Source organism: Pituophis catenifer, unplaced genomic scaffold, assembly GCF_029215685.1.
Source record: "Pituophis catenifer annectens isolate HBS135680 unplaced genomic scaffold, rPitCat1.0.hap2 SCAF_12, whole genome shotgun sequence".
Classification (NCBI taxonomy): Eukaryota; Metazoa; Chordata; class Lepidosauria; order Squamata; family Colubridae; genus Pituophis; species Pituophis catenifer.
The window spans coordinates 22,132,422-22,143,419 of NW_027256892.1; the positions used below are offsets into that span (position 1 = coordinate 22,132,422).

Sequence of the window (10,998 nt, forward strand, 5' to 3'; positions counted from 1 at the left end):
GGGAGTAATTTCAGTCTCTCTTGTGGGCATTCTCAACTATTTGAAGAATTGAGAGCTTTTGATCACCATAGAATAAATCAACCATATATACTTTCCATACCTAGGGAAACAAATGACTCTTACAAAGTTGGAGCATCTGAACTGTTTATTAAAAGCCCAGCATTACTTTTTAAAAAAGGATGTAAAGTCCAGCATAGGTTTCCTTCTGCAAAATAGGCTTAAAGCGAACTGAAGAATCTACGTTACATTGAAGGGGCTGTTTGTTGTGTTGTGTTTTGTTTTTTTTTTAATAGAAAATGTCATGCATTCAATGGTGGAAGAGAATTTATGCTTATGGCTCACGGTGTAAATTTCCAGCAAGCAAATAAATAAAGCTGGGCCCTCTAATCGTTACTGCAAAGTGTTGTGAGTTTTTATGTCATCTAACACGCATTTTGGAAGAGCATCCTGTACGGGACCTGGTATCTGAGAAACAAAATTAGTCAAAGAGAACGATGGGGCAATTGTTCCTCCTTTTTTATTTTTATTTTCCTTTTTGGGTGGGTGAGTGGAGGGAGGGGGGTTTGCTGTCACCGCCTTCAATATTATTCACGTCAGAGCCTGATTCTGGAAATTAAATATTCTCTCTAACCTTACTGTTCCTTAAAATCCTCAGTAGAATTAATCCCAAACCAGCACATTCTCTCTCTCCATCTCTCTCTCCATCTCTTTCTCTCTCTCCCTCCCTCCCTCTCTCCCTCCCTCCTTCCCTCTCTCGCTCTTCCTCCCCCTCTCTCTTCCTCTCTCTCCCTTTTTCCCTCTCTCCCACTCTCCCTCCCTCTTTCCCTCTCTCTCCCTCTCCCTGTCCCTCCCTCCCTCCCTCTCTCATGTACACACACACCCTATCTCCCCCTCTCTCTCCCCCCTCTCTCTCCCTCTCTCCCTCTCTCTCCCTCCCTCCTTCCCCCTCTCCCTCCCTCTCTCTTTCCCTTCCTCCCTGTATCTCCCTCACACACACACACACACACACTCCCTCCCTTTATCTCCCCCCTCTCTCCCTCCCTTCTTCCCTCCCTCTCTCTCCCTTTTCCTCCCCCTCTCTTCTTCTCTCTCCCTTTCTCCCACTCTCCCTCCCTCTTTCCCTCTCTCTCCCTCTCCCTCTCTCCTTGTTCCTCCCTCCCTGCCTCTCTCACGTACACACACACCCCTCTCTCCCTCTCTCCTCCCTCTCCCTCTCTCTCTCCCTCCCTCCTTCTATCTCTCTCTCCCTCCCTCCCTGTCTCTCCCTCACACACACACACACATACACCCTCCCTTTCTCTCCCCCTCCCTCCTTCCCTCCCTCTCTCTCCCTTTCTCCCTCTCTCCCACTCTCCCTCCCTCTTTCCCTCTCTCTCCCTTTCCCTCCCTCCCTGCCTCTCTCACGTACACACACGCCCTCTCTCCCCCCTCTCTCCTCCCTCTCTCTCCCTCTCTCTCTCTCCCCCTCTCCCTCCCTCCTTCTATCTCTCTCCCTCTCTCCCTCCCTCCCTGTCTCTCTCTCTCTCTCTCACACACACACACTCTCCCTCCCTTTCTCTCCCCCCTCTCTCCCTCCCTCCTTCCCTCCCTCTCTCTCCCTTTTCCTCCCTCCTCTCTTCCTCTCTCTCCCTTTCTTTCTGTCTCCCATTCTCCCTCCCTCTTTCCCTCTCTCTCCCTCTCCCTCCCTCCCTGTCCCTCCCTCCCTGCCTCTCTCACGTACACACATGCCCTCTCTCTCCCCTCTCTCTCCTCCCTCTCTCTGCCTCTCTCTCTCTCTCCCTCTCTGTCTCTCCCTCCTTCTATTTCTCTCTCCCTCTCTCTTTCCCTCCCTCCCTGTCTCTCCCACACACACACACACATTCTCTCCCTCCCTCCCTCTCTCACGGACACACATGCCCTCTCTCCCCCTCTCTCCCTCTCCCTCCCTCCTTCCCCCTCTCTCTTTCCCTCCCTCCCTGTCTCTCCCTCACCCACGCACACACACTCTCCCTCCCTCCTCTCTCCCTCTCCCCCTCTCCTTTTGTTGTGGTTTTTTTTTTCCCTCATGAATCATGAGTAATTGTCGGTCAGCTGATCTGAAAACGTGGAGATTTCTTCATTGTTTTGCTTTCTCTTGGCTCGTCTGCTAGCAAAGATTAAGCATGTTTACCAGCCCTCTAATAGGGTATTGTGTCACCCTTGGAGAGCAAACAAATGAAGAACCGGGCAACGGGGGGAAAATACGCAACCAACTTGGCTTCTAGTGAAAAGCTATTTTCAGAAACAATTCTTGAATTACTTTCATTTGAGAGAGCCGTATAGAATTCAGGAGGTGAGGCAGCTAGCTACTCCTGCTCAGCCAGCGTCCTTTTTCCTGGCCTCGTGAACAAAGTTAGTATAGGCGATTTCTATACTGCCATCTTGGAATCCGAGTTTTCACATTTATTTGCTCCCTGATGTTGCTGCTGGAAAACTCTTGCCTTGATTGCTCTGAGTTCTTACCTAAGAAGGAAGGTGAAAAATGCATCCTTCAAGTCATCTAGGGAGTAGGACTATTTCCTAGGAAGTAAGACCATTTCTTCCTCCATGGGTAGAAAAGTAGATTCCTCCCCTCCCCCCCCCCATTTTTTGGGTGTGGGGCATTTTCTGAAGCATGTTATGCTTTCTCTGATGTTTGATCTAATGACTCCTTTCTCATTGCGTGTCTTTCTCCCTTCAGATTATCAACAGAAATGTTTATAACTGTTCTTCATGGAGGTAAGTCAGCTCTCTCTGTTTTGCTTCTGTTATATTCTGTTTATGAATCTGTCTCTGGTTGAAGACATCGGGAGCGTTCCTAAAATTGCTCAGGTAGGTCTCGACTTACAACTGAGACCAGAATGATGGTTGTGAATCGTGCCAGTCATGAAGCAGGTGACCAAGGGACTGTACCCAATTTTATGTCCTGTTTGTGGCGGTCATTAAGCAAACGTGGCTGTAAAGCGGATGCCACATTTGTTATTAAGCAAATGTGGTAGTTAGAATAGAATAGAATAACAGAGTTGGAAGGGACCTTGGAGGTCTTCTAGTCCAACCCCCTGCCCAGGCAGGAAACCCTACACCACTTCAGACAAATGGTTATCCAACCTCCTCTTAAAAACTTCCAGTGTTGGAGCATTCACAACTTCTGCAGGCAAGTTGTTCCACTTATTAATTGTTCTCACTGTCAGGAAATTTCTTCTTAGTTCTAAGTTGCTTCTCTCCTTTATTAGTTTCCACCCATTGCTTCTTATCCTGCCCTCAGGTGCTTTGTAGAATAGCTTGACTCCCTCTTCTTTGGGGCAGCCCCTGAGATATTGGAACACTGCTATCATGTCTCCCCTAGTCCTTCTTTTCATTAAAGTAGACATACCCAGTTCCTGCAACCGTTCTTCATGTGTTTTAGCCTCCAGTCCCCTAATCATCTTTGTTGCTCTTCTCTGCACTCTTTCTAGAGTCTCCACATCTTTTTTACATCGTGGCCACCAAAACTGAATGCAATATTCCAAGTTATTAAATGAATCCATGGTTTGCAATGGACATGGCCAGAAATCAGATATAAATGCCAGTTTGCAATAAAATGTCATACATTGTGGTCACGTGTGTCCACGGGACACTGCAAATGCTGGCTGTTTAAGAAGCATGCCAAATACAATCACATGACTGCAGGGAATGGGGTGGCCATAGGAACTTCAAATCTGGGTCAAAATTAACCCTGGGGAAGTCTGTCATAATTTTCAATGCTAACCGACTGGTCCTGAATCAAGGGGGGGATGGGGTTGGCATGGCCAGTTCAACGTCATTCATCCAGGCTCTATTTTTCGCCGTGACAACCTCCTGGAGCCCTCTGACAGTGAAAACAGAGCCCGGGGAGGCCGCTGGCAGAGGGCTTCAGCAGTGGAGGGTTGCCCCCGGTTCGGACCGATTTGCAGGAACCGGTAGTAAAACTGGTGGGAGGCCCCACCCACTGCCCTGGATGTCATCATCACCGATCTGTGCATGCACTGAAGCTTCTGTGCGTGCGTAGAAGCAAGGCGTGCACACGATCCCGTTGCGAACTGGTAGTAAAGGTAAGTAGAACCCACCCCTGGGCTTCAGGAGGCTGTCATGGCCGAAAATGGAGCCTGGGTGGGCCGCGTGCAGCCTCCCTGAGCTCCGTTTTTACTGGCAGAGGGTTGCAGGAGGCCATCGCAGCCGAAAATGGAGCCCAGGAGGGCTGCATGCGTTCCTCCCAAGCTCCATTTTCGCTGGCAAAGACATCATGGGCCAGTCCTTCGCTGTTTCCAGGGTGGGCCCACAGGCCAGATCTAAGCACCCCTTTGAGTTTGTCACCCCTGGTCCAGCCTATCAAGCAAACCAAAATTAATACATTGCTGCAGGAATCATCAGAATTGTTGAGGTTCACAATATTGGTTTTTGACTGCGATAAAGGCTTTGAATTGATTTGAACTTGGCTTCGCCCTTGACTGCACATGCTGCAAAATTTTGATAGCCGTTCATTGTGTTTTGCTAGCCATTGGGGTTGATGTCCACTCCAAAGTTGGAGAAATGCTGCAATCTTTATTTTTTTTTCTCTCACCCCCCCCCCTTTCCTTCCTTCCTAGAACACAAGGCCGATCTTTTTAATATACACTGCAAAGTCCAGATTTTGCTAGACGGCATGAAACACCGCTGTGGATACGAAGATAAAGGTGACCCAGCTATGAATTAATAGACATCATCATCTAAAAATTGGGTTTGCATTTAAACCCAATTTCCGTAATAATGAGCTCATTTGAATTCACTCGATATTTGCCTGTTGGGTAAAGCTAAACAGGGACGTGCATGAAATATGATTGATACATTTCTAAGAAAGGAACAAGGAAATAGAAGTCCCTTGTAATTCTACTGATGTGCATTGATTTTGAACTGTATTTACCTTGGTCGGACAGAATAAGAAGTCTATGAGGTCAGGGGACAATTTATATAAGCTGCTTAACTTGTGGGTAAATTCTGAATTTCAGAGGAAATAGAGTTAGCCGATGAGAGCGGCCAAGTCAAGAATTTACTTCAAAACAAATATCACTATGCAACAGAACTCCTGGGAGAACGAGAGACGTACATACTCCTTCGTGTCACAAGTAAGAGATTTGAAGAGATTTGATTTGAATTTCTGCAGAATCCAAAGACAGCCTGGTGCACATGTCCAGTTGAAGACAAACTGCTTGGTTTCTCTAGAATTTAATCCTAGAACCAAGGACATACCATATTCTTTGTTCAGAATAATTGTATGTGGATTGGATTCACTAGAACGTAGAATCAATAGGACTCGGGGTGGAATTCACTTACCTTCGCTACTGGTTCACAAATGTGAATGCTCACATGTGCAGAGCCTTCCGTGTATGCGCAGAGCGTCAAAAATGGGATGTGATGATGTCCTCCCGCAGTCACCGTTACCAGTTTGCTCGAACCGGATAGAACCAACTGAATACCACCATTGATAGGACTGGAAGGGCATCTCAAGGATCTTCTAGTCTAACCCTCCTGGGATGGTATAAAGGAGACTTTATACCATCCCAGTCAGTGGTGAAATCCAAATTTTTTTACAAAATTTGTAAGATTTTGCCCTCCCCAGGCTCCAGAGGCTTTCCCTGAGACTCCGGGAGGGCGAAAACAGCCTCCCCAGACTCTGGAGGCCCTCTCCTGAACTTCTGGTAGGCCTGTTTTTCGCCCTCCCTGAACCTTTGCACATGCCCTGCACTTACCTGTATCCAAAATAGGCCGCGTGGGGACTCCTGGGAGGGGCGGGGTGGGCAGGGCCAGCCAGTTCTCCGAACTGCACAGAATCTTAGCTAGAGGTTCTCCCGAACCCCTGCGAACTCCCAGCAACCCATCCCTGAATGTATCTATCAACTTTTTTAAAAAAGAAGAAGAAGAAGAAGAAAATTGTAGAAGGAAGTACATTGTGACAATTTCATTAGTGCTTTAGGGATTATCTTTGAAGGAAGTAGGCAACCAGATTTAAAATACTGGATGTATTAAAATAAGATATTTGCCATCCGGAAAAAAAAAATCACATTCGAAAATACCTTTCAGTTTAAGGAGAAAGTCCGGATTAGTACACCTTATTCCGATTACTAGATTATAGTTGTTTCCATCTTCACATTAATTGCTCTCTTACCACAGATGGAGAAAAACCTTCAGTGATGGAATTTAGGCCACTGTTGAAGGATGAGCACATCATTAACCCCAAGTTTCTAGGTCAGTAAACAATTTAGTTTCCGTTTGTCAGTAAGACCAAAAATTATCTTGAAAATAAAACAGGGAGAGAGGAAAAAACAACTGGATTTCACTTGAATATTTTACAGATGAGATGTGTTGCAAAACATAGCTGTATTCATATATTTTTTTTAATTTTCATTTCGTTTTGTTTTGTTATGTAAAAATTCAAACCGATGGACCAACATAATATTATTTCCCTTTTTCTGTTTTTGCCATAAGAACAATCCTGTTAGGTGGATTGGGGGGTGAGAGAAAATGACCGGCTCAAAGTCACCCAGCAGGTGCTCCCTAAGGCAGGATTAGAACTCAAAGCCTCCTGGTGATTGGCCCAAATTCACCCACCCACCTTTCCCGCCTAAGGTGGGACTAGAACTCACAATCTCCTAGCTTGTATCAACAGCCTGTGAACATCCTTATTCTAATTGTAAGCATTTTTGTAAGTAAGCTGTTGGCCTGAAAGTGAACTTCGGTTAAATAATTACCGATCTTGCAATTAGGCTATTCGTTGTATTTCCCAGTTGAAAAAGCTAGGTGGATTCGGGCGAGCTAACAGTGCATTTCTTCTACATAAAGCTAAATTAGGAAGTTGTCAAGAGCACAAGGGACCCTCCCCAAGGATGAAATCCAGAAGGATTCATCGGAAGTCAACCTTGGATATTCCCACTGCTGAAGGTAAGCTTGTTGTTATGAAAAAAAATAATAATAAGAGAAAGAGAGAAGTTTGGTTCATTAAACATTTTGTGATGCTTTCCATGGGCATTTATAATGAAAGATTGGGCTTACATCTTATTTTGTGAAGTGTGCTTGGTAGAGAGATCTTGTACCCTATCCAGGATACAAAAATTTTAGCAACCGGTTCTCTGCCCGTGTTGCTGGGTGGGCGTGGCCATGGTGGGCATGGCCTACTCGGCCTCCTGCACTGGGGGGTGTTTTTGCCCTCCCCAGGCTCTAGAGGCTTTTTTCGAGCCTCCGGGAGGACAAAAACGGCCTCCCCTGGGCTCTGGAGGTCCTCTGGAGGCCGGAAACAGGCCCGTTTCCAGACTTCTGGAACTTCCGAGAGGCACGAAGAAACACTTGTTAAAAAGAGGATATATTTATATGTTGTATGTTATGTGTTTGTCATAATGTGTAGTAATAAAACAATAACACTTTTTTAAAAAAAAAGATGGTTCCCATCATATCCTCACCACCCCCCCCAAGACCTAGTTTTCTATGTTATGTTCAGATAATACAAGCCCCAGTCTTTTGCTATCCAGGCAGGGGTGAAATGCTCCCAGTTCGGATGGTTCGGTTGGAAATGCTCCCAGTAGCGATGGAGGCGGGTGGTTCGGAGAACCGGTAGCAAAAATCCCTGCTCCCCCCCCCCATTGCCCAGCTGAGCTGCGCGATCATCAGAGGCTTTTTTTTAATTTTTAAAAGCATTTTTTCTACAACCTTTTTGGCCGAAAAAAATGCTTTTAAAAGTAAAAAAAAAAAGGTCTCTGATGATCGCGCGGCTCAGCTGGGATCATCAGAGGCTTTTAAAAGCATTTTTTCTACAACCTCTTCGGCCAAAGAGGTTATAGAAAAAATGTTTTTAAAAGGGAAAATAGCCTCTGTCGATCAGGCAAGTCAGCTGGGATCGTCAGAGGCTTTAAAAGCATTTTTTTTTACAACCTCTTCAGCCGTAAAGTAAAAAGTAAAGTAAAAAGTAAAAAAAAAAAAGTTGGTCACGCCCACTCAGTCATATTAATCCCCCCCACCAAGCCACACCCACAGAACCGGGAGTAACAAATTTTACATTTCAGCACTGTATCCAGGTAAACACTTATACAAGCCAGATGAGAAATAACCATCTGATGATGTCACTTAGTTGGATAATGAACCATCTGCAAGAAAACCATGAAGCTCAGAGGGCAGCAAGGATCTCACAGTATGACCCTGAGCTACAAAAAATATATTCTGTTGGTAACCATCTTTGATGGCTTCCCAAGCACTGTTTGCAGCCTTACTTATTTTGATTTATATAGTGGCCCATCTCACTGACATGACTCTGGACTGTTCACAAGTTCCATCCATGTTTGATTTCTCGTTGTTTCTTTCAACTGCAGGCATAAGAAACGCTTCACCCCATGGCAGTAGAACCAATGTTTCTCCAAAACAGAGCAAGAAAAACTGACTGGGTGGGTGAATTCATATCCCCTGCTACGTTTTTTGGAAACGTTTTCTCTTTGTTGCAAAATGTGGATTAGAGCTACTCTTCCTTCTTGCCAAAAAGTAAAATTGCAGTATGGTAAGAGTCTGTAGAGATTCTCCATCATCCAGGTCATGGTTCTCCCAAAGGTGCTTTTTTCAGGAGTCAACTGGACTTTCTTGCTTTTTCTTTGAAGACCTTTCGCTTCTCATCCAAGAAGCTTCTTCAGCTCTGACTGGATGGTGGGGAAGGGAAGGAGTTATATTCCTTGCAGACAGCTGCTCATTTGCATCCTTTTAGAGGGTTGTTGAAGCACTTGGAGGTTTATGGTAAGAGTCCTGTTGGAGTCACAAACGCGTTGAAACTCAAATCCAAATTTCGTAATAAACTTCGCTACAGGCAAGAATGCTTAAAACAGGAGCCCTAATCTCTCTGGGGTGTCTGTGCATGCAAATGTATGGTGCAGTTGGGTCAAGATTAATTAACTATCGAGATGCTGGCAGAAGTTAAATACACTCTCTTGCTCTTTCTCTCTTAAAGTACTGTGGTTTCTTATTTCCCTTTTTCTGCCAAGGCTTTTAAAGAATTGAATGAACATCTTTATTCATAATGAAAGTAACCTTTAGCAATATTTATTATTCAAGGATCCACATGTCTGTCATCAGATCAATAAAAAGACAGAGTGGAGTGGAGTGAAGTGGAGTGGGGTGGAATGGAATGGAATGGAATAGAATAGAATAGAATAGAATAGAATAGAATAGAGTAGAGTAGAGTAGAGTAGAGTAGAGTGGAGTGGAGTGGAGTGGAGTGGAGTGGAATGGAATGGAATGGAATGGAATGGAATGGAATGGAATGGAATGGAATGGAATGGAATAGAATAGAATAGAATAGAATAGAATAGAATAGAATAGAATAGAATAGAATAGAATAGAATAGAATAGAATAGAATAGAATAACAGAGTTGGGAGGGACCTTGGAGGTCTTCTAATCCAACTCCCTGCTCAGACAGGAAACCCTACACCACTTCAGACAAATGGTTATCCAATATCTTCTTAAAAACTTCCAGTGTTGGAACATTTACAACTTCTGGAGGCAAGCAGTTCCACTGATTCATTGTTCTAACTGTCAGGAAATTTCTCCTTAGTTCTAAGTTGCTTCTCTCCTTGATTAGTTTCCACCCATTGCTTCTTGTCCTGCCTTCAGGTGCTTTGGAGAATAGCCTGACTCCCTCTTCTTTGGGGCAGCCCCTGAGATATTGGAACTTGTCTGCTGAATTCTCTTGCATTCTCATGGGGAAAAAATGTGAGCCAGGAAACTATCTTGAGCATTCTATAATCGGCGTTTAATCACCATCCAACATCAATTAATTCAACAATGTTATTATCTGCTTGATGCCTCATCCATTTGGCAGCTTTGAGTTTCATGTTCTTTTATATACTTTTGTGTTGCCGCATTGTTTCCGTTTTCGTTCAATAATTGTGTTGGTATGTCTTCTAAGAAGTGCAGGTAATAAAAATATCACACTGTAAATAAAAAAAAAATTTGCATGTGAGCATCCGTATTGCTTCGTACAATGCTGAGAATTTAGACTGGATCCATGCCGCATCTTTAATGGGATGGGACAACATTCTTAAAGAAGAGAAGAATAGACACAGCCTAGACCAGAGGTGTCAAACTTGATTTCATTGAGGGCTGCATCAGGTTGTGTTTGACCTTCGGGAGCCAGGGTGGGTGTGGCCAGTTTGACGTCACTCATGTTCACTGCGCCTGTGGTGGCCCGAGCGCTCTGCCAGCGAAAATGGGCTTCCAAGTTCCATTTTTGGCTGGGGCAGCCTCCTGCAACCCTCTGCCAGTGAAAATCGGCTCCCAAGTTCCGTTTTTGGCTGGGGCAGCCTCCTGCAACCCTCTGCCAGTGAAAATCGGCTCCCAAGTTCCGTTTTTGGCTGGGGCAGCCTCCTGCAACCCTCTGCCAGTGAAAAGGGAGCTTGGAGGGGCTGCATGCGGCCCTCCCAAGCTCTGTTTTCACTGGCAGAGGCACTGCGGGCTGGTCCTTTGCTGTTTCCAGGGCGGCTCTGCAGGCCAGATCTAAGAACTTTGCAGGCTGGAGCTGACCCCTGGGCTTTGATTTTGACATCCTTGGCCTAGACCAGTGATGGCTAACCTTTTTGCCATCACGTGCCAAAAGTGGGGGGAGCTGGGAGGGTCATGTGTGCACATGCCCACACCATAATTCAATGCGCCCCACCCCCGTGCATGCACATGTGACCCCTCCACACTGCCCCCGCTTTTGGCATGATAGCATGTGGGCCCAGTAGGCCCATTTTTCACCCTCCCCAGGCTCCAGAGCCTTTCTAGGAGCCTGGGGAGGATAAAAACAGCCTTCCCACTCCCCTGGAGGCCCTCCGTAGGCCGGAAACAGCTGGTTTCCTGACTTCCAGTCCCACTGGAGCTGAGCTAGGGCAACGCTCGCGTGTCCACTGATATGGCTCCACGTGCCACCTGTGGCACTCGTGCCATAGGTTCGCCATCACGGGCCTAGACCATGGTCAGATAAAGGGAAATCCCAG

At 45.8% G+C, this 10,998-nt stretch overlaps 1 protein-coding gene across 4 annotated transcripts; it reads left to right on the forward strand.

Moving 5' to 3' along the window:
• Positions 1 to 1,892: 1,892 nt before the first annotated feature.
• On the forward strand, positions 1,893 to 9,831 carry LOC139323170 (uncharacterized protein CXorf65 homolog). Of its 4 annotated transcripts, XM_070952417.1 has the most exons (8): positions 1,893 to 2,545; positions 2,699 to 2,736; positions 4,602 to 4,688; positions 5,001 to 5,117; positions 6,163 to 6,237; positions 6,832 to 6,930; positions 8,349 to 8,420; positions 9,635 to 9,831. In XM_070952417.1, the coding sequence occupies exons 2-7, from the start codon at positions 2,712 to 2,714 to the stop codon at positions 8,414 to 8,416; spliced, it is 471 nt and encodes a 156-aa protein (XP_070808518.1). In that variant the 5' UTR covers positions 1,893 to 2,545; positions 2,699 to 2,711; the 3' UTR covers positions 8,417 to 8,420; positions 9,635 to 9,831. The 4 variants fall into 4 exon arrangements, with proteins under 4 accessions (XP_070808518.1, XP_070808519.1, XP_070808516.1 ...); XM_070952415.1 differs by lacking the exon at positions 9,635 to 9,831 and having other exon boundaries at positions 1,895 to 2,545; positions 8,349 to 9,258; XM_070952416.1 differs by lacking the exon at positions 9,635 to 9,831 and having other exon boundaries at positions 1,895 to 2,493; positions 8,349 to 9,258.
• Positions 9,832 to 10,998: the final 1,167 nt, after the last annotated feature.